The 24,094-nt window shown below is 37.2% G+C and overlaps 1 protein-coding gene across 1 annotated transcript in view; it reads left to right on the top strand.

The window, feature by feature from the left end:
• LOC126183661 (metal-response element-binding transcription factor 2) overlaps positions 1 to 22,237 on the top strand; it is a 118,497-nt gene extending 96,260 nt beyond the window's left edge. Inside the window, exons 5-12 of the mRNA XM_049925806.1 lie at positions 56 to 250; positions 2,115 to 2,287; positions 2,501 to 2,696; positions 2,929 to 2,996; positions 3,152 to 3,325; positions 15,991 to 16,228; positions 17,179 to 17,436; positions 17,525 to 22,237. Coding sequence (XP_049781763.1) covers positions 56 to 250; positions 2,115 to 2,287; positions 2,501 to 2,696; positions 2,929 to 2,996; positions 3,152 to 3,325; positions 15,991 to 16,228; positions 17,179 to 17,436; positions 17,525 to 18,562 — 2,340 coding nt within the window. The 3' untranslated portion in view covers positions 18,563 to 22,237. The remainder of the gene's footprint in view (positions 1 to 55; positions 251 to 2,114; positions 2,288 to 2,500; positions 2,697 to 2,928; positions 2,997 to 3,151; positions 3,326 to 15,990; positions 16,229 to 17,178; positions 17,437 to 17,524) is intronic.
• The last annotated feature ends 1,857 nt before the right edge of the window (positions 22,238 to 24,094 follow it).

Raw genomic sequence — 24,094 nt, 5'->3', positions numbered from 1 at the left:
ATGATATTTGTAATTGTCTTATGTGTTGGTACTGACATATTTCTTCATTTCAAAGCCTCATGTAGCCAAAGATTGCTCTGAATCAGATTCTGAATGGATCTGTAAGAGGTGCCTGGAGAACATGCCAGCTAAAGTAAGGGATAGTAAAAGTACAAAAAAGGACACAGTTCGAAAAGTGTCAGGCCTGTCAGCAGTTTCCAGGCAAGATATTCAATCAAATCAGACTGACAAACACAAACTACCTTATGATGTAAGTTGTCATCTGATTTAATTTTTGTAATATTGATTTTGCGCGCAAGTACGCGCGTGCGCCTACACACACACACACACACACACACACACACACACACACACACACACACGAGAGAGAGAGAGAGAGAGAGAGAGAGAGAGAGAGAGAGAGAGAGAGAGGGGGGGGGGTGCTTAAAACAAAGGTATAAATGCTTTGTGTAGGAACAAAGAAATAGGAGTGCTACTAAAGTAGAAGCTAAGGAATTTGTGGGTTGGGGGTGGGGGAGAAGAGATTAGGGGCTAAAGTAGAAATGATGACAAGCAAAAAGTGTCGAGCATTCTCCCGTCAGTCATCCATTAATCTGCAAAGCTTTGTGACATGGGCTGGGTGAAGCTGGAAAACAATAATATTGTCCTTTCCTGATTATTTCTACTTGAATTGTGCCTTTGTATGAATGGGCTTTATACTTATTTCTGTGACTGTGCACTTGCTATCAGTACCATAATCATGTAAGCTATGGGAAAGTTATGGTCAATGTCTGTCTGTGAACTGTGTAGTGGTGGGCAATGTGTTTCCATGTGTTGATAATTGGTGAATTATGTTTGTAAGAAAATAATGGGGAATTCTCCTAACAGAATCCTTAATTTATATGGTAAATTATCGAAAAGTTGTATCCATAATGGACCGAGATCCAGACCATATGTTTTCAGCCTGGCATGTGGATTCTATCCAGGGATTTGCTTGTAACCCTTACTCAGAATGTCACTGAAACAATTCAGTAAATTTTGAAGTCATTTCTCTCTACTGAATTTTGTTGTGGTAGGATTTAGGTTAATGTATGTGATGATAAACGACTCACCCGGGTAACCAAGCATGTTGAAGCTTTGCTTATGGTCTTTGGGGGGGGGGGGGGGGGGAGGGGGGGGGGGAGCCTGTCCCAGGTCAATTTGCCTTGCAGATGAACGACGGCTGGTGAGGCAACCAATCCTGGATGTGGTTTTTAAGGAGTTTCTCACATCCACCTAGTTAAATACTGGGCTGGTACCATGTTCCAGCTCAGATACACACTACGGAAACATTTAGAAAACGTTTTCACACTTGAATATAAGATTTACTTTAGGTGCAGACAGATTGGGTACACAAATGCTGTCACAGGGGGGAGTGGTGGAATCAGGAAGGGCGTCCGGCCACCAACTGTCACTATTATTGCCAACACCTACAAAACAATGTTTACCCCATAGAGAAGCAGGAAGAGTCAAGGAAAATGATGATTTGATGATACACATACCAAAGGATTACTTAATCCTTGTCACAGTAGTGGTTATTACATTACACGGGACAATTCATTATGTTTTCCAGCATAACTAAAATAATAGTTATCAGATTCCATAACTGCAGGTGTGTTGCCAACTTGATTATTGGTGCAGGATTTCTGTTAGCGCGCGCACACACACACACACACACACACACACACACACACACACACACACACACACACTTTTCTATCTTTATCTATTTATTTATTTCTGTTAACTTTCCTTTCTGCCTCTTGCTTTCCTCAACAATTTTTAGTGTGTTGCATGTTCTCAATGGAATGCTTTGCTTTGTGCTGTCTTAAGCATTCACAGCATTATAAATTTGTGGCAGCTCAGTGTATATGAAGATTTTAACCTTTCCAAGTTATAATTTGATTTCAAAATTTTAGTGAATATGGAGTTCTCTAAATTGTTGCTTGAGCATTTTTCATTGCTGTTAAACTTGCTAGTTATCTTTGTAGCTGTAAAACGTAGTTTAAGGCAGGGTGGCAACATTGGCCACTTTTGGAGATGATACACTTTAGTTCTATGTTGCAATGCCATTAAAGAAATAATTCAAACTTCAGCCAGATGTTCTGACGTGGGATTCTGCTCATCGAGTTAACTTGGAACAACGATATTGTTACTGTGGAGACAGTGGAGAATGGTTTATGCAGATGTTACAGTGTGGGCGTTGCCAACAGTGGTTTCATGAAAGATGTGTACGCTGTTTGCAGTATCCTCTTTTTTGTGGAGATAGGTGAGTGATTTTGCGTTTTTAAAATATTTTGTAATAAATATAGTAGAATTCTTGCTGTGCATAATGTATGATATTAAACTGTGAACTGTTGTGGAACGATGAGTTCATCACAGTTGTCACTTATGTGAATAATTTAGTATGGGGTTTAGAAGCTTTTGCTGAGTATATGCTGTAGTGTCTGACCACCAGCTAATCACACAATTTCTGTTATAGGTTTTATGTATTTGTTTGTTCATTATGTAACCACGGAAAGGAATTTGTGAGACGGCTTGAGATGAAATGGGTTGACATAATACATTTGACGCTATTTAATTTAACCGTGTATAACGCCAAGAAATACTATGATCTAGATACTACTATAGTTCCATATGTTAACAACAACTGGACCGCATTTCAGCTTCCACCAAAGGTAAAAAAAAAAAAGGAAAAATATCATTAAAATCTTTGTAGGCAGGTCTTTGTGTTTGAAAAATTCTGGTAGTTGTAAATCAGTTTAGAGATACACATTGTGTGTTGTTGGATACTTCATTTCTGTCAGCTAAGGATTACAATTATTTATTAAATAGTGACTAATATTTATGATGGCATAAAATACTTGCATCACTCTAGGTTAATTGTTCTCACCTTCTTTGCCCCTGTAGATCCTCGATATAGGTGTAGAAGAAAGGAGAGACAACATACTATCAGTATTGACTAATAATAGAAATAGGTAAGAATGTCAGCAGCAATTTTATTATTAGATGTTATAAGTTTAATAACTATTGTAATAATTGTATATTCAGTTTTTATAAACTGATCATGGGACTGAACTTTGAGTGGAATTTCTTCTCCTGAATTTCCTTTGATAATAAAATCATCCATCAGGTTCAAATGTGGCCGTGAGATAAAGAAACGAACAACGATTTGGGGTCTTCGTGTACGTGTTCCTCCACCTGCACCAACATTTACACTGCCAAGTGTTCGACCAGTCAGTGATGCTGTATTAAAGGAGCGCTGGATGGGAAACAAGCGGTTAAAATTCCTTCCACCCTCACTAAGGTAAAATAGCCACAATGTTTCACCAATTTTACAGCTAATTATTTGAGATCAGAGAATGATCTAATTCTATTATTAAAATGTTTACATGTTGGACGCAGCTCTAGGGCAGCTATACAGACGTTCTCTCTTTAAACTGCACTACTGTCATCGTCTCACTTGTTCGATTTACTGTTTAATACGTGAACAACTGTTTAAAGCTAAATAATAATCGTACAGTCGGCCTCATAGATTGAACAATTATTCAATGACCCTCCCTCTCATGGACAGGGTGAGCAGAAATTTATGGCTGTTTGTTGATGATAATGCGGTGTGTACCAAGCGAGGTGGCACTGTGGTTAGCACACTGGACTTGCATTTGGGAGGACAGAGGTTCAGTCCCACCTCTATCCTCATTTTGGTTTTCCATTATTTCCCTAAATCGCTTTAGGCGAATGGTGGGATGGTTACTTTGAAAGGGGACAGCTGACTTCCTTCCCCATACTTCCCTAACCCGATGAGGCCAATGACCTTGCTGTTTGGTCTCTTCCACCAAATCAACCAACTAACCAATGCAGTGTGTGGGAAGATCTCGTTGAGTGACTGTAGGAGGATACAGGATGACTTATGTAGAATTTCTAGTTGATATGATAAATGGTAGATTGCCCAAAATGTAAGTTAATGGGGACGAGTAGGAAAAAAAATTCTGTGACATTCAAATTCAGCATAAGTAGTGTGCTGCTTGACACAGTCCCATTGATTAAATGTCTAGGAGTAATGATGCAAAATGATGTTAAATGGAATGAGCACATAAGGGCGGTAGTGGATAAGGTGAATGGTCGACGTCAGTTTCTGGGGAGAATTTTAGGGAAGTGTGGCTCATCTGTAAAGAAGTCTCCATGTAGAACATTAGTGCAACCAATTCTTGAGTAGTGCTAGAGTGTGTGGTATCCCAACCAGGTCTGGTTAAAGGAAGACATTGGAGCAATTCAGACGCATGTTGCTATATTTGTTACAGGTAGGTTTAATCACTGTGCAAGGGTTATGGAGATGCTTCATGTACTCCAATGCTACTCCTGGAGATAAGTAGTTTTTTCCTCAAGACGCTATTGAGAAACTTTAGAGAACCAGCTTTGAGGCTGACTGCAGAAGGATTCTATTGCCACCAACTTACATTTCATGTAAGGACCACAGTGTACAAGATATCCTGCGCTATGCATTGTGTGGTGGCTTGTGGAGTATGAATGTAGATGTAGGCATAAACATGTATTTCATAGTTGTTGGTAGTCGTGGTGGTCAATATTTTGTTAGTACTCTTATTGCAGAAGAATAATCAAAAAGTCAATATGAAATCACGGTGTGCACCAAATCATTTAAGGGTAACTTGGTGAACGGACATTTGAAGAGTGAGGACTAAGATAATTGAGCAATATGATGTCGCACCCACCAGCATCTGCTGTCCCAATCACAGACCGTGGAACACCAATTTTCTCAGCAGTATACTGTTAATTCGTGCAACATCAACAGTAGACTTTAATGTCAGTATTTCGTCCTATCTTAAACTTATTCTTGATTGTTTTCAGTGATTCATGAGGAATAGCATTATTGGTGTTTATATTTAACTTTCATCATAATCAAAGGAGGCTCATTTGTAGAGACAGGAGAAATTTTATTTCAAGTATGTTCTTTGTTTTTTCCTTATTCCATTGTTTTTTAGTGTTGCATAGGAAATTAAAAAAAACTGTCAATTACATTAACAATACCTAAGAAAAAGATAGGTTGCTACTCACTGTAAAGATGACACATTGAGTTGCAGACAGGCAAAGCCTCCTTCAGGAAAGGAAAAACACACACACACACACACACACACACACACACACACACACACACACAAAAGCAAGCACACCTCACGCACACATGACAGCCATCTCCGGGAGTTTGGACTGGAATTATGTTTACGTATTGATGTCGCGCATTTCATTCACTTCCATTACTGGAAAAAGAAACCTTTGTTACATCTATTAAGTTTAATCCAGGGGCGGGCAAACATTGCACACGGCTGCACGTGTGCTGCTCCCGTGCAATCGTCGACCGAGCAGTGGCGACAGCCGGCAGGTTGCGGTTGTGTAGTACCCAAGCTAAGCTGCAAACGTTGATGCGAGGTGACCACTATGTAGTGAACATTGTATTTCGAGAACCGGAAAATGCAGAGTGAATCAAGGAAACTGAGAAGTGGAGATTTGCTCCCATTTAAAAAGGAATGGTAGCTTCATGTTTTTCTGTGTGCAAAAACGTGAAAATTCGAAATGTTTAATATGTGACAGTATTCTCACTGGTCAGTGGAAGTTTAGTATTGAACGCCATTATAATAAATTTCACAGGGACGAGTACAATGTTGTTGTCAGATTCTGAGCGGATGGGGAAGTTGACTGAGCTTAAGAAGAGTGATCTTACAAACTAGATGACTCTTACGTAAGTCGCTGTTGTCACAAGAAATCTGAGACTTTCTTTCATCATGTGGCTCATCTAACTGATTTAACATTTTATGGAGCACTGTTTTCAATTTTTCTGGGCGACAACAATGATGGCCCAGCGGTACGTGCGATTTATAAATGCTGATTTAATTTGCCTCACTGAATGCAAATCAGTTTCGAGCTATCACTCTTTCTCGGCGGACTTTTAAGTCGTCGTATAAGTGCCATGGCAGGTGACGTTTACTGTCAATTAAGGAGTGCAGTGCAGGACTTAATTGCATTTTCCATCGCACTCGATGAGTCCACAGATATTTCAGACACCGCGCAATTAGTGATTTATGTCCGCGGCGTGGACACTGCTCTGCACATAATAGAGGATTTTTTTAGATATGATATCTTTAAGAAGCACGACCACCGGCGCGGACGTCCTAAACTCCGTTGAAGAAGCTGTCGATTTAGACGGCTTAAACTGGGAACGTTTGGTGTCAGTGACAACATACGGAGCACCTGTAATGAAAGAGGAACAAATGGGATTTGTTGGATTACTAAGAAAAAGGCTACAGTGTACAGAAGAATCATTATACAGCATCCACTGCATTTTGCACCAAGAAGTACTCTGTGCAAAAGCAAGTGGTTATTCGGGCAGTTAATTATTTGAGATCACACGGGCTTACATATAGACAGTTCACACATATATCGGGCTTACATATAGACAGTTTCACACATATTTAGCCGAAATTGGGGAAGAGTACAGTGACATACCATACCACAGTGATAAAATTAATTGTTGGTAAGGCGGGTACCAGGTTGAGATTCACTGGGAGAGTCCTTAGAAAATATAGTCCATCAACAAAGGAGGTGGCTTACAAAACACTCATTCGACCTATACTTGAGTATTGCTCATCAGTGTGGGATTCGTACCAGGTCGGGTTGACAGAGGAGATAGAGAATATCCAAAGAAGAGCAGCGCGTTTCGTCACAGGGTTATTTGATAAGCGTGATAGCGTTACAGAGATGTTTAGCACTCAAGTGGCAGACTCTGCAAGAGAGGTGCTCTGCATCACGGTGTAGCTTGCTGTCTAGGTTTCGAGAGGGTGCGTTTCTGTATGAGGTATCGAATGTATTGCCTCCCCCTACTTATACCTCCCGAGGAGATCACGAATGTAAAATGAGAGATATTAGAGTGCCCATGGAGGCTTTCCAGCAGTCGTTCTTCCCGCGAACCATACGCGACTGGAACAGGGAAGGGAGGTAATGACAGTGGCACGTAAAGTGCCCTCTGCCACACACCGTTGGGTGGCTTGCGGAGTATAAATGTAGATGTAGATGGAGAAGGCCGCTGGCTTAGCCGCGGTAATGTACTCAAAAGATTTTTTGAGCTGAGAATACCAATAAATCAGTTTTTAAAGGACAAAGGAAGGTACGATCCCAAATTAGAAGATCCAGAGTGGGTTGCCTATCTTGCATTTTTAGTTTACATTACCGGTCACATGAATGCATTGAACACAAGTTTGCAAGGATAAAATCAGCTAATTTGTGAAATATCTTCCAGACATTAAACGTATTGTAAACTTTACATGTGATAATTAAATAAAACGTATCGTTGGTAATAGGTACTGTTTCAAACCATGATTTCTTTCAAGCACTCCTACTAACCTTATTCCTTCATTCAATAAAGCAAGCTAGGAAACAAAACGCGTTACAAAGGGAGGGGCGGAGAGACTGTATGGTGGGGAGGGGAGAGAAGCGGGTGGCGCAGAACACTCGTTAACTGCACATGAGCAAGTGCACCGCACACATGCAGGATTCCTGCCCGCCCCTGGTCTAAGGTCTAATTCATTAAAAACATATAACTCTGCAACAAAATGACATTGAAAGTCTTTTTAAAAGAAAGTGTTGTCATAGCTTTAAAACTTTTGTTTCAAGACTTTATGCCACTGAAACACCAACACTTCATTATATCTGAAAACTACTATTTGCAGTCTATAATTGAACTGGAAGCTAAACTGTCTTCAGCCCAACAAGAGACATTAAAATTGCCCATGTTTTCTGCTAACATGGAAAGTTACTTTTTCACTTAATTCTGAATGAATTTGTAACCCTTCAGAATATCTACATTGCAAAGCCTTACATTCCAAGTGCATATAACAGATTCTTTGCCATGTAATCATTTATAAAGTTTTTGCATCATCCAAGGATTGAAATGAGAACCTATGGCTGTGAATACAGACTTGGCAGTATATGTGGCAATGAGAGTTGGCAGCCTAGTTTGAAAGTGCAGCACTGTGTGTTTGTGTTCCTTTCATCTATGTGTGAAGCTGTCTTTGTGTTTCTCAAAAGATTGCTAGTTTCATCATTGCTTTTCACATAGTGATGAACATATCCTCAAACTTTATAAACTTGTTTAGAGGTAACAGTTTTATCCTCTGACATCACAATTCCCAAAAAATTTGCTCAACAAGTCATACCAAAAACTGTGTGTTTTGTAAAGATCTTGTATGCTCCTAACAGCCAATCACAACACAAAATGATCTGTCACACTAAGGTGTTTCTGGGAATACAGCAGAACACTGAGAGTGTTTATCTGAATACTTACTCAGTATAATTGTTATTTTCTGAAATGGAGTCTCGTGACAGCTTCATATGTAACATAGCCCAAGGTCTGCTTGATTGGCTGATATGAACAAGCTGAACAAGCCACACATTGATGTACAAATTTGGGAAACTAGAGTTCAGTTTTCATATTTATACTTGGTTACCACAAAAATATATAGTTTAGCTAATCCACCGTATTGAATATCTCTCCAAAGTGGGTTGATTTTTCTAAGATTTGTTGTACTAAAGGATCAGGAAACATGATACTGTCAGATAAAACTGTTACCAGCTGATTTCCATTCTTTGCACTGTAAATGAATGGTAATTTTATTTGCATACTTCAATAAACTGTGGAGTAAATGTGTGTGGGTCAGAGATAAGACAGTCAGTACAATTAGATAACTTTCTCAACCAACACAAGTGTTTCTAGTTTGACAAATCACAGAAATCATACATTTCATTTCATGTATGCACTCTGAGAGGAATTATTACTCTGGTCTTCTATGTCAGGTATTCTAAGACACCATCCGTTTTAATGATTAATCACATAATTTTTAGGCGCTGTGGGTTTGCTGCCTCTGCACATGCTGTGTTTTATTTTGTTATGCATAAAGTTTATTATCTATGACTGACACTCTTCTGGCCACTGTCCTATCACTGGTGCTTGCATGTTTACTCCCCTGTAAATCATTGTATCAAGTGCTTTTAATTCAGTCTCTGCCTCATCTTGAAGATAGTTGTATGGTCAACAGCCAGAATATGGGAAGATGAGCGATTGCTTTCCTGGATGCACATCTGAAAGATGATGGACTATGCCATAAATGTAGGTTTGCCTTTCTTCAGTCTATCTTCGAAGATTTTATTGTTAGATTGGTATTGCCTCACGTGTTATCACATTTCTCTGAAATTCAAACTGATCTCTGAGGTAGGCTCATACCAGTTTTTCCACTCTTCTATAAGTAATGCATGTCAGTTTTTTACAACCATCACTTTTTAAACTAATGGTATGTCAGTATTAAGTCTGAGGGTATTTTGCCTTTCTCAGGTGTGGTAAGTGAAGAAAACTTTGTAAGCCAAGATTGCTAAAAAATTATTTTATTGGACGAGGACCAGTTTCAACAAAGCTATGCAGTTGTCATCAAATCTGCAAAAGATGAACAGAAATTGATAGGATAAATGTTTTACAATCCTCAATAAAGACTTGTAACATAACCTATATAATTATATTATGCATTAAAACATTACAACATATTGTCCATCAGTGTCGCAAGTCTCTTTACATTGCCTATACTCTTCCCACTATCATGAAGATCACTAGAAATTGGCATATCAAATGTAAAATTACTATGTATTGTGTGGGTTACAAGTGTTCATGTTCACCACCAGCTGAGGGCTGACAGAGAAGTGGTGTAAACACAACCACCACCACCATGTACATGCACCAGGTGACATGGTGACAGTTGACTGGTTTTTTATCTTTTATACAGCATAAAACATAGATACATAATTCCATATAATTGTTAATACATTGTTAAGGAACATTTTTATATACACTAATATATAAGCCAAATCAGAGAAATATAAAAATTTTATGTATAATTCAAGTATATAATTTTGATAAAATTTGTTGGGTAAAAATATGTATGACATATGAGGGAATGAAGAAATTATTAGGCTTGCAGTGTGTTAAATGTAGACAAGGTCTTAAAAAGAAAGTTATTTTCAAGGAAGGATATCAGTATTATGGTGCAATCTGTGTCATGTTTCTAATTTACATCTGAATGCCCGTACTTAAGTTTAGGTTTTCTCATTGTAATAGCTAGTCAGTGTACGTGGTGCAGCATGTAAAACCAGCTTGTTGTATACGATGATAATGTTCCAGTGCATGTGGGCATATCGATAATAATGGAAAATGAGAAATGTCGTTCAAACAGTCATGCAAGCACTAACCGTTTCCTCTTATGTTCTGACACTGCGCGGAACTTTGTTGTTGGGTAACACAGCCATAGCTGCAGCCAGTGAAATTTGTTGAAATCAGTTGAGGAAAGGAACTTGTCATATGAAACTGGTTTGTGTGTGTGTGTGTGTGTGTGTGTGTGTGTGTGTGTGTGTGTGAGACATCCTACAGGAATTGATTGAAAAAATGGCGGCATACAGGATTGATTCAATATGCTGCCAGGAACAGACCAGTACCTGTCTGCACACCTGAATTAAAGTTGCAGGTGCAGGAGATAGTAACAAGGAGTCATCGTAAGTCAACCAGGAGATTGAGTCATAGGTTTGTGCAAGTGAGAGAAGTTGCAGTTGTGTTTTAAGGGGACTGAAGTTAAACCCATACCGGATAAGTGTTCTGCAAGAACTGAAGGGGTCTGATCTGTAGAAGAGAGTGCATTTTTGTTCATGACTGTTGAGAAGTATTGCCAGGCTCATCATGAGTGACTAGGTATGGTTCCACCTCTCTGGGTACATAAATACCCAAAACAACCAGGATTGGTAGACAGAAAATCCACATGCGATCCACAAGGTACCCTTGCATGGCGAGAAAATTGGTGTGCCATTTCTGCCACACACATTATGGCCCATATTCTTTGAGATGACTGTGAACTATGACGTGTATTTGGGAATCCTTGAGGAGTTTGAATGAAACTTGACAGAAAACGAGCATCAGTTACATGTGTTGACTTTACGGGCCAGTTTTATGTGACACGCCCTGTATTTTTTACTTTTTTTAAAGTGCCATACACACAATATTATAAACAGGTCAATGTTAAAAACTAGTAACAAAACTTATAATACATATTTTTAACCACAGTAACACAATGTTCATCTATATTGCACACATCACCTGATGTCTAGGCTACTCAGTGCAGATGAGAGTGGAACTACAATAATCATGAGCTGTGTCATAAAAATAGAAAAATTAAAATGATTTGGACTTGTATTTGAAATTTGTACAGGAAATGATGTATGTATATAAGTAGTACATCAAAATATAGAACAAATTTTAACAACAATGTCATGCATAAAAAAGGAGTACACTGTCCTTTATTACAGAATAGCAAAGACTATTTAATACATTTAATGTATGCAGATCAATAATCCAAACCTACTGCTATATATTTTTTCCAAGAAATTATAGGATCAGTACAAGTTTTACATGTCATCCCACGACATAATTTAAAGAGAGAAACATAGGACTGCTATATTCATTTACATCTTATATAAAAGATAAATCATCATGTACAAAGAAGGGTATTAATATGCGTGTAAAATACCTGTGTTGAAAGGTTAAAATAAGTTTCTCATTATATATGAATACATCGCTTGACACCTAGATAGAATTAACAGATTGTAAATATTGGAAAGCATACTAGTGTATCGTATGTACAAGGGACCGTATTAACAATTGCCTGGCACATTATTTGGCATCATGTCTCTACCATAAGACATACCATCCAGACAGATACAGTATGACACCCCATATGTCGAAGCAAATCTTATGCAAACAGATATCACTCGGTGACAAATCCCCCACATGAATTGTTGGAGGAATGAACACGTGCAGCACCTCTGCACTATATGCAACCAATCAGCAGTGGTATTTCACTGTATCTGTATAGAAAATATTTGCAGAAGCTTGGGTAATGGAACCAGTGGTCAGTAAACGAAATTTCAAGCTCCAAGGAAAGATACTGGTGGACGAACTGTCACTGATTTGGATGATTTACAAAGAGACATTGTTCATTGCACTGTAAACTCATTCACATTGCCACAGGCAGTATCAAGTTAAGCCAGAGATGGAGGTCAAAGGAGGAAGCATACTAGTATGTTGCAGGTGGTTCAGGGCTTCGACACATTATGACGCTGTCCGCTGGATGAGAAATACACATTCGACAGAAAGAAGACTGCGACAGAAAACCAAGGGGAGAGAGACAAGCTTATTTGTTATCCCGTAAGACGTGGCGTAAGGAACTCTCTCTTACACAAGAACACACAGTGATGACACAATACAGCAGTTAACAGCCTATTAGGTGAATGTAGAAGAATAAGAACGACAGATGCAGTCATTAAGAACTGACCCTCACGTCATAGCCTTGCGCTAGCTCCCTTTAACTACTCCATTTTTCCGGCTCTCTTCAGCTCACCAATAGAATCAGTGGCAATCACAATAGCACGCGATTCTGTAATTTATGATACTGTAGTGAATCTATGTATGTCTTTGATGCTCCAGCTCATAAGTGAATTAGCTGAAGATGTACTAAGGATGGTCTTCACCTGATGAACTTCATGGTGCTTGCCACCTACAATCTACTGATGGAGAAACTGACCGTCTTCCAGCAACACCACTTCTCAGAGCGCTGCCAGCACTGAACTTCAACATAGAAGCCAGCACCAGGGCCTCTTGGGGTTCCACTTCCCTTTTCAACACACAGGTGCCCCTGGGTGCTAGAACCTACCAGGCCAGTAGGGAGGAGATCAATTGACTACGTAACTACCAACACTAGTTACATCACTGACAGTGTTCATGATCTCACACAGGAGTGTCTTCACTTGGCCCTCTGCACAACAAAGCAAAAGATGACAGACTTTTATTAACTCAAGATTGCTTTTGCAGGCAGCCACAATGTGTGTCTAAGGATTCTGAATGCTTTGGTATCAGGTACAGAAAATACAGTAATGAAGATGCATTCTGGTGGAGAGATCTGATATTGTAGTAGCTAGGACAACTTTACTGACAAAAATGCACTTCATCAGAGAGAGAAAATCACTGTCACTATTATTTGTCTTGATGAGACCCGGTTTCTCAAAAAGAAAGTCAGGTGCAACAAGCACTTTTACAATCCATTTGAAATTGACAACTTCGTAGCAGAAATGGACCATGAAATTATGGGGCTGCCCCCTTGTAGCTGCCGATACAACCTAATGGAAAATGTATGAAACTTAGTGAAAGGAAAAGTCATATTCATTTTCTACTCATTTCATCGGTATATGGTTTCAAAACCCTAATAAATTTAGAATGAAAGATTTACAAAATGTATTTTAGGAATCCATTGAGGGTGTCATGGTGGAAGACTGAATTGATTGTGTGCACTGTGCTGAAGGCAAGAAAATGACATTCTGGAGGAAGTCATCCGAGAAACATTCATTGTAGTTATTATCATTGCTTCAGATTACTCCTCAGATAACCTTAGTTATTAAAGACAGGTTCAGGTAAATAAAAATAAATTGCCTTAAATGTTATGTTTCTTGTTCTTCCACTCCCCATAGCTGTAAACACTGTTCCCTCTCTCAGATGCCTTTCCTGTTGTCTTCGTTTTTCTCTCTTCTGCTAACGATTTATCAATATGAAGTGAAGAAAACCCATGTTAGTGCTTTGCATCGAGGTAAATACTAATGTACAATGCTGAGGAATACTTAAATATTCACATAATCAGAACTGAAATAGCTTTATAATTTAATAAGTGAACAGTACTATAGTGTACTTGGCTGTAATATACCCTCTAAATCGCATGATATACGTTAAGCTAGAGACACTACTGTTTCACTGTGGTATTTTCTACACATTTCATTGGCATATGGTTTCAAAACCCTAATAAGTTGTTTAAAATAAGTCGTTGTTCATTGGCATAATTTGTGGGGTTTGGCTTCACATGCACAGGCTGAAGGCTTCCGACGGATATATACACCGAGAACATTAGTGGGGAAACATTCAGAAAAAGTGGGGGGGGGGGGGTGTTACATTCTAAACTTTCCCCTCTAGCAGCCTGTTTCACCACTCACAATTATAGTTGGTGTATAAACTTGTGCTACTGTAGTGGGTGTTGCTTTATATCTATCTCAGATACAATAACAAGTTCACTATGCTGTTCATAGTAAATTCCCCACATCCATATTTTCTCATTTGTTATCAGACGGACTCCCACCATTTCCCCCTATTTGATTTTGCACTTACAAATCTGTACTCACGTGACCAGAAATCCTGTCCCTGCCATCACACTTCACTAATTACCACTATATTTGTCTTCAACATATCCATTTCCCTTTTCAAATTCTCTAACGTCCCATGCTTCAATCAATAGAATGCCAGTTTTGTTTCCCCTTAAGACAACACCGTCCTGAGTAGTCCCCACTTGGAGATCCAACTGGGGGGACTATTTTACCTCTGGAATATTTTATCCAGTAGGATTCCATCACAATTAAGCCATACAGTAGAATCGATACATTAGCACTGTGTGTCATCGGGAAATATAATGGCTGTAGTTTCTACTTGCTTTCAGCTGTTCACAATACTAACATAGCAAGGCCTTGTTAAGACTGGATCAGTTGATCATTAAAAACTATTGCCTCTGCAACTATTGAAAAGACTGCTGTTCTTTTTTGGGAATCGTGTATTTGTCTGGCTTCTCCACAGATACCCCTCAGATTTTGTGTCTGAATCATTGAGGAATGCAGGCCACCACACCTCAGCAATGTCCGTGGTTGATGGGGGAGACATTTCTTGTCATGAAATGCGATTGTTATTAGTAACATTCGATTCTGTAGAGTAGTAAGTTGCTGTAGTAGTTTTTAACATTTTTGTGATGAAAGTACCAATAATGTAGTAAATTAGTCCCTAGGAAGAGTTAAGGGTAAATCAACAGATTTATATTTACAGTATCATCAGTGACGTACAAAATGTGATAAGGTCTTCTTATTTAAGAATGGATGGCAAGGAAAGTAAGTACAGTTCAAGCTTACTTTTTTGTGATGGGTAAAAATGTGGAAAAGGAAGTTGGTTTTTTGTAGTTGATGTGTTATTGTGAATGAAGGAAGTGTTTCAAGAAGCAAATGTAGTAATTCCACACAAATAATGTGTTTTGTTGTGTCTTGGTTGAAATGGTCGTCCCTCCTTCCCTCCCTCCCTGGCACTATTTATGTATCACTTTTATGACAAGTTTTAAGTTTCTTTTATGTTTAATAAAATATAAAATAAACGCAAGAAATATTTTTTGTTATGAAGGTCCTCTCTTTAATTGAGTCTGAAAATTATGATTACATCATAGACCTGTTGCAACAAACTTTATATACCTTTGATTCCATATGGTTCACGGTGTCCGATATTACACTGAGAAGGAAGATCTAAGATGTGCATCTTCAACTATAAAGCTTTGGACCTTGTATTTTTAATACTCAGTTAATTTAGAGGTTTATGCTTATGTGTTCATAGGTACTTTTAGAATATTTAATCATACTATGATGAAAGATTGCTTTTAATGGTTATTTAATAGACAAATAGTGTATGTATGCACAGGTGTTTGGCTAGCATTCAAGAAAATCATCTGGAATTACACAAAACCACATTATGAAGATAACTTACCCACAGCTTTGTTAGAATTTTGTGTAGCTACATATTTGTGCTTGCTTTACACCCAATATTTTATGAATAACATATCAAATTTGAAATTAGGAATTTGGTTAGGTTTTAAGAGATGATGATGATGATGATGATGATGATGATGATGTACTCTTCAAGGAGGAGGCATTATTGAATTTACATTTCTATAAGTAGTTTCTGTTAGATTGTGCAGTGTTATTTTTACTTTTGTTTAAGAGTAATTTACAATGGAAAATTACTTTCAGTGCACTTGTGTCAGGAAAATGCCACCTTGGTAAAGGATTTTGTCACAGTGAAAACTCTTCAGGCAGCAATCAAAATTCCATTAAGACTGGAGGGTCAGCAAATGCAAACTCCAAAGATATTTCACCATCTTGTACAAATGATGGCCACCCCACTACAAATGGACTGCCACCTACACCAGGAATTAAGATATTACATATTAATTCCATGTCTGATGCAAGACATACAGCAAGTGAAAAGGTAGTTGTAGTAAGGAGCAGAAGATAGCATAACTAGTTAATAATATGGTAGTTATAGAAACAAAATGTGAGAGATGGTTAGAGAATAATAGATATGTTTGATTCAGGATTACTCAGCCTTAGTGGCACATCAGTGTGAATGTTGTGTTTTCCATGGTAGTGATAAAAATAATGTGCATTTCACCTATACTTATTAATTATAAAATAAAGTAACTACTGATGTTGTTAATAAGGAAAAAATAGTGTTCTAATGTAGTTTTGATCAAAAGAGAATATGTTTAAAACAAATTATTTGCTTTATAATCCATTTCTCACTTAGATTTTTGAAGAATGTGAAATGTCGTCATTTTTCTCATCCACACAAAATGTAACTTTTATTCTCATTAGTGTTTAGAATGTTGAACTGTTCTAAAGTAAACACGTAGTTTCTTTTGACATCATAATAGCATATAGACACACCTGTATTTGTGATACTGCTACCTAGGGTCATCAACAGTTTTGTAATAAACTGAACGTCACTGTTCTTTATTAATTTTATTCTTATTCTGACAGATATTTTTAGTGTTAACACTAGTCATTCAATTTGGCAATATGCTTGTAATTCTAACCATACACAGCATTGGAATTAACCAGTCTGGTCTGTGTTGTTATTTGAGAGATGGCAGAAGTTTCCTCAGACATTACAGAATTTGTGTATTGAAAGAAGTATTGGAAGATAATAAACTGTGTTAATAATTGTAATTCTGTTTGTTAATCTCCAAAGACTGCCACATAAACTCAATCTCCTAAATTACTGAAATGTTGCCCACCTTTCACCTGTTTGAAACAGGTGACTTATTGTATACTTGTTTTGACTCAGACTTTATTATTCTGACTAAACAAATTTAGTAGTCTACTAAGCAAAGACAGTTTTATAAATAAACTCTAAGGTTAATTTAAATGTTTTTTCAGGTTTCAGCAAGAAACTCTGATCGCTATAGTGGTGGTGGTTTTGTCAAGAAGTCATCTTCTTTGTCTCCTGCAAATCGGTATACACTTCAGCAGACTCTTCTAAGGCGAAGGCATAAAAACCTAAGAGGCTGTGTTGTTCAAACACAGAAAGAAAGGTTGTTGAGGCGGCGGCGGCATAAACAGCAACAGATAGAGAACCACGCAAAGAATTTTACTGCCCGTAAAGCTCGGAAATTGCTTAAGAATGCAATTGCACAGGTTTGTATCCAAAGTAAACTGCCTGTGAGGAAAAAACACACACATACACTGCTTGGCCTTGTTTTTAACTTGCAGTTCTTTTTTTCAGAGTCAGAAAAGCAGCCAGGAATTGCCACCTACACCTCCGTCCTCATCAACTCCAGACACACCTCAAGCTGTTCCATCAGCTGCATCTTCATCATCATCCACAGTTACAACTCCAGTGCCAACTGAATCATCAGCTGCAGGCCCTGGCTCTCAAACAGTTCCACCAACAGAAATTTCGTTTGTTCCTCCTTCAACTCCTGGGGATACCAGTGGTGATGAAACCTCATCCCGGGGAACTCTGGACTCGTTTATTCCACCGCCAAAAGATTTTGAGGGGAAAAATAATCCATTTCACAGCTTAACTGAGCTTCTTGCAGCACCAAGTGGTTTGAATGTTTCTGGGAGTTTGTTTAGTTCCTGTGCAACACAGAACTCTCAGAATATAAATCCAATTACACTTCCTCTTCCTCTCAATCCAGTTCTCCCCCATCCGTTGCCCCCACGACCTGCCAAAAGGCAGTTAAGTGAGAAAGATATTAGAATAGATAGAAATGGTGAAGTGAAGAGGCGTAGGCATCGTCGCAGTCGTTTGGGTTCAGTTAGTGGAAGCTCTGTGCAATCTTTAGCAAATTCATCTGGAGGAACAGCAAGTAAAACAGCGGCCTATGTTCCAACGCGTCCAGATCAAGCTGTAAAACCAAATGATGTATGGTCTAGTGGCATGACTTCAGTACGCTCATTGCGAAGCATGTATTCGAGCAGTAGTGGTGGGCCATCATCTTCCAGCAGTGTCAATGGTGGTCAGATTAGTAGCTGTATGGACTATGCATTAAATGGAAGGCGTTTGAGAACAACACAGAGACAAGAAACAAAAGTCAGTGATAAAAAATTAGTTTCTCAGTCTGCATCTTTAAAATCTTCACCAGTGAAACAAAACCCTGTACAGATATCTATGGATGATCTCAAATCATCAGTCAATATATATTTCGGTGCAGCAAATCGAATTGCTTCTGGAGAGAAGTTCACAATTAGAGCTAAGAGGACTACTCCAATGGGTAAGACACAGTATCTTATTGAGTGGGAAGGTCCTTCTGCGTAATAGTTAAAGTGAAATGAATAAATATCTCAAAGTATTACTGTACAAATAATATATGTTTGGAATACCAGATAACTGAGCATTTATCGGTGTATTAATGTTTTGTGTTATGTGAAGTTGTTTGGCTTTGTGGGACTGTGTTTCTATATCGTGAAAATGAATGCTCACGTGTATTCTATTTCCACCACTCTCACGTTTTTGAGGGGATTACATAAATGTGTAATGTAGTCCCCTAAGATCGCCGATGTTTACAGTGACCATGTTAAAATTATATTATAGTTACCTACTATTTCTTAATATGTTGTATATGTTGTAATACCTTTTGTTTCGGCTATGTGCTTCATAAGACATTCAGTTATGTTTTTAACACTGACTTATTATGTGACATCGTGTCATATTATACTGTTTACCTGACTGAATCATCATGTTACATTTTAATGTCGTATCTCATAAAGACTAGATTTTGGGTAATAAGTCAGTGATTTAGTTTACTGAAGAAACTGGGTCATCTAACAGTAATGTGGCTGGCAATTCTTGCACTGTTGTACCCACATGTCCTCCTTCACAAAGGGCATAGAACGGTTGTTACATTTTTAATGCGTTGGCACTTACTCGGGCATAAACTTTTTGCATACCTAAGTTTTGTGCTTTGTTGTATTTTATTCATTTTTATCTTGTGTATAGAGTTTTAGTTATGTTTATGCTTCATGGCCATAAGACTTGTTCAAAAAAGTAAACTGTGTATATAAATAAGTGTTTAATGGAGCTGTGGGTGTACATTATTAAAAAATGAAGCCGTCAACAAGAATGCATGAAAATGATTGCTGTACTTGTATACTTAAGGACCTGTGATAACTGACAGTGCATGTCTGATATGTTTGGAATTAACATGATAGCATTTGTCCATGTTTTAGATATCTTATAACTTCATTGTAATATTTTCATTACTTTTCTGGATTGGGTTTGCGTTTACAACACAGGTAATGTTAAGAAAATGGGTGTGAGTGAGTACTATCATCTTGATAATTACTGTCTCAAAAATTTGTCAGTTTATCACAATTTGGAAAATATTTTTCATTGGTTTACTGTATTAATTGTGCAAAATCTAACCAGAACCCTGTAGTCACAAGTTCTTATTTTCATCTACACGTTTTTGGGACTAAAAATTGAGTAGATTTAACTGTATGCAGAATAAATACACTTTCTCATATTTTGAAGCTGAGATCCCATACATATTTAGGTCTGCCACTGCCCCTCCCCCTTCGTTGTTTATTCCATTTTAGATCTCCCTCCCTCCCTTTCTCTACGACCACAAAGCTATCTTGTACTCACCATGCTAATATAAGCAGTCCTTTATAAATGAGAACAGAGTGCATAGTAGAGGTTGCCATAAGTTTGATGTTGCATATTGTGCATCATGTATCTTGCTCATAAGACACATGAAGCACTGATTAATACTACATGGCAGTCATCTGACTAACCATGTTAGTTTGCTGTGTACTTTGGATTTTAACAGTATTTATTAAAAAGTTGTGCACTGAAACTGGCACTACTTTGAGTGGCTTCTAACAGTGGCAACTCTTCACGTTTGAAATCCACACTCGCTGAACTAGTCTTCTGCAGAAGCATAATTTGACAGTTTTTAGTTTCACTATGATGTACTTAAATGTTTTATTTTAAAATCAGAGACATTATGTGGACAGTCCAGGATATTTTCCACAAATAATGTGTGTCATTAATATCGGAATACCCTCGTGTAAAATCTTGGGATGTTAGTTTATATAAGGAGTGCTAGTGTTGGGAGTAAGAGAAAAAAAATGCTACATTCTGTACAAGTAGTTTAAGAAAAGAGTGCCAAAACAATTCTTTTGAGCTATTTATCAGATAAGCAAAGACACACTTGTTTTATATGAAAACTGTCTGTTAAATTTTTACAATTTTACTGCATTAGATGACATGATTGGCTACTGTTCATTTAAACATGTCTGATAAAAACAGGAACACTGACCCTAATGAAGTGGATATCTGTTCTCCATTAAAATTGTGCCGTTATTGTCTAGCTTAACACAAAAAATGTCTTTGTAGTTATTCTCTTATTGTTCTGAATGTCTGAAATTCAGATTGTGACCACTTAAAATTGCCCCAATTTTCCCCTAATGTTGTTGTTACTTAAGATTTCTAAATTATTTTATCAATTTTCTAACTGTCCAATTTTCTTTTAGACTGTGAGGTTCCATTATCATAATCAGTAAGCTGAAGACTGTTTATGCTTAAGTCTGAGATGAGTAAGGAAATGACATTTTTAATATGTGTGAAATCCAAGCCAAAGTGTTTTAAAGTAAAGAATTGGGTCCTGCTATGTTATTTGTGGGAGTCTGAAACATTACAACAAAATTTTTAATGCATTTTGAACATTGTAAATAAAAACTACTTTTTTTACAGAATAAATGTAATGCTATGTATCAGTGTTAGTGCATATATGTAATCTTTGGTTGGTTGTGTTTTGATTTTTACTTATGGCATGTGTTTGTATCTGGCAGCTAGTACCCTAACTTCCTCATTTGATTATTCTCAATGGGATCTTCAGTTGGCATGTATATACATTAATCTTTATTGGTGTGAAAAAAAATTTTTTTTTTCTGTCTACTGGGTACATCATTTAATTTCTGTTTTATGTTTTTGTGTAATTTATATTTTACATGAATAGTGAGATTGGCTCAGTTTTCAACTAGAAAGGTTTGAAGTAACGCCTTATTCACAACCATGATGGCTGATGGCCAGTGTATTACATTGTTACTTTTACTCTGTGTAGCCGATTTTAAGCGATATGCCTATTTTTCATAATAAATATCGCAGTAATCCTAAAATACAGGTGGAAAATATTGCCTTTCAGTTTCATGTACTGCAGCCTATAGTCTTCAGTGACTTTGAACTGCTTTAAAAGTAGTGCACTAGTTGTTTTGGAACCAAATCTATAGAATCCCTAAGGGTGTGCAGAAGAAACAATTAATGATTAAATTTAATTCATTTCCAATGCTCACCGTAGACACGAGTGAGATAATACTCCTGAAGGCTCCAGAAGTAAATTTGTCTAAGCTGTTAATCGGGCTTTAAGTAAAGTAGACATAATCCTAAAAATACAGAGGGAATATATATAATACAGAATGGGATGTGTAATATTTTAAAACGAAAAAGTATTGTATGTTATTATTTGACCAGCTCTCACTAAGTGAAGACAATGACAGAGTAAATACGTCACTGGCACTGGATGGAGGAAAGGCAGTTGCAACAAACTGAAAGTGTAAGTCATGTTTGAAACAACAATTAAAGAAATCAGTGTAGGTTTAAAAGTGTTTCGATGGTGATGAAAATTAGGAAAATCAATTCAATTTATCTCAAAATCATGGGGAGGTAGGAAGTAGGGTGGTTATAGGAAGAACCAATATAATAAATGTACAATAAAGTTTCATACATGATAGTTAATGCCTGAATTTATACATCTCTTGTCTAATTTTTGAAAATGTGAAATCGGTTCCCAGTATGTTTTATGTGCTCCTTTTTACTTATTATTTGACATCTATTATAAACATTATTTGAATATGGAAACTCACTAAAGTTAGATTGAAAAAAAAAGAAGCTGGCTGTCTTTTGTATTTATATAAAAAAAAGGGGGGGGGGGGGAGAGAGAAGAAAAGTGTGTATGTCGACCACAGAGTTAGTTAATAACGAAGTCAAAGTCATCAACAGTTTTCAAAACAATTTTGTTCTGAACTTCTGGTTTCTGATGCTGTTTGCCTTGAATATAGGCTGTGACATCTTAAAAGTGTATAACATGAATGGCCCAATTTTTATCTTTAAGCTGTATTTAGCTGCTAAGCAGTTATTCAGTTTACACAACTTTGAGTTGACATTCATTTGACAAAGATACTATAGTGACAATGGTTCCTATATCTTATGTTAAATTCTTAAACCTGTGGTATTCTGGGATGTCAGTGATGCCTGTCATAGTCATTAAGAATATAATGCATTTGCAGTTTGATACATGTTGTACATCCTGAAAAGATGACGCGAAAAACCCATTAAAGATGACTGATTTTGTGAAAATGTTGATATATATATATATTTCAAAATTCTTGCAACCATGCAGATGTAAAACGTCACTGTTTTGAATTTGGCTGTGGAAAAATCTCCAGTTTGTTGTTGCGGCTAGAAAGTAATTCTCTGCAGAAGGAATTCTTTGTGACCTATGTGCAAAATTTTTCATACACACACACACACACACACACACACACACACACACACACACAAATCGTATCAAGAATAAAGTTTTAAGATTATTTTGAAATTGGATTGTCATGATATACAAAATGATTAACATTTTCCTTACATTTTAATGAACTTGCCAGTTGCAGCTATTAACATTGTTCAGTATGTGCCTGTGCCGTTGATCTCTTACACTAGTCTGCCATGCAGTGATTTATGCAAGTGCTGGCCATAAATAAGTTATTGAAGCATAAATGCTTAGCAAAGACTCGGACTTAGACATATTAAAACTGAACTGTCCCAACACACACCTTGTGTGCTAGGGTACAACTGCCAAAGCACTGAAGCATTAATTTTGATGATGATAAGTTTTATTTGTGACATCTACCCCCCATGTTGATTGTACAGGTTACAAAAGGTGTCACCACTGAAAATTGCAGGCAGTGTTATAAAATTTAAAATAATTAAGCAACACAATAGAACAGGGGAATGAAGGAAATGATGTTGTAATTGATGTGGTCTTGGTTTATACTCTTGGATTCCATGGAAGTGACTATTACTTTTTTCAGTCAGAAACTGTATTTAAAAAGGAAGCACTAAGCATATCCATGTGATGAGTCTTTGGAAATGACAAACATTTCAATAAAAGTACAATGGGTTTGAGGCAGAAAACTGAAACATCTTTTCAGTTACTGAGGGTCAGAATAATTTAAAATTATTAACTAAAAGCAAACTACTGTTTTCATTATAGAAATAATTCAAGAGCTGGTGTGCTAGCCGTACTATAGAAACATAGATTTTTAAAGTTTGCTGCTGAAGTGCACAGTTGTTGCTCTGAAAGATGTTTTCTTATAAAGTGTCCGTTTTCCCTTACGGTAAACCTCAGCAAGATTTTTCTCAGAATAGAATAAGTCCAGATGTAAATGATATGTATAATTTGTTGTCCCATAATTTTTATTACTTTGTAGTGAAAACTGCTGCTGTCATAGTCCTAGTATACTCTCTAAAGATATATGCCACAGACAGGGTGGTGGTGTTGCACAGTACTTTTAAGAATTCTGTTATTGCTTAACATACCTGAACCAGTGAATCTTCAAGGTCAAATTGAAGGGCCAGTATATGCAAAGGTTATGGAAATCTATTTTATATAATTAGCTGAATCTTTAAAAAATTTCTATGTAGTCTCAATAAAAGTTGTGCAGCAGTTCCTGACAAAATGTCATTTCTTTTAATCATTTGCACAATAGGAACGTAGTAGTTAATGGTTTTTTT

Source organism: Schistocerca cancellata, chromosome 4, assembly GCF_023864275.1.
Source record: "Schistocerca cancellata isolate TAMUIC-IGC-003103 chromosome 4, iqSchCanc2.1, whole genome shotgun sequence".
Taxonomy (NCBI): domain Eukaryota; kingdom Metazoa; phylum Arthropoda; class Insecta; order Orthoptera; family Acrididae; genus Schistocerca; species Schistocerca cancellata.
This window is presented reverse-complemented; position numbering and strand designations above follow the sequence as displayed.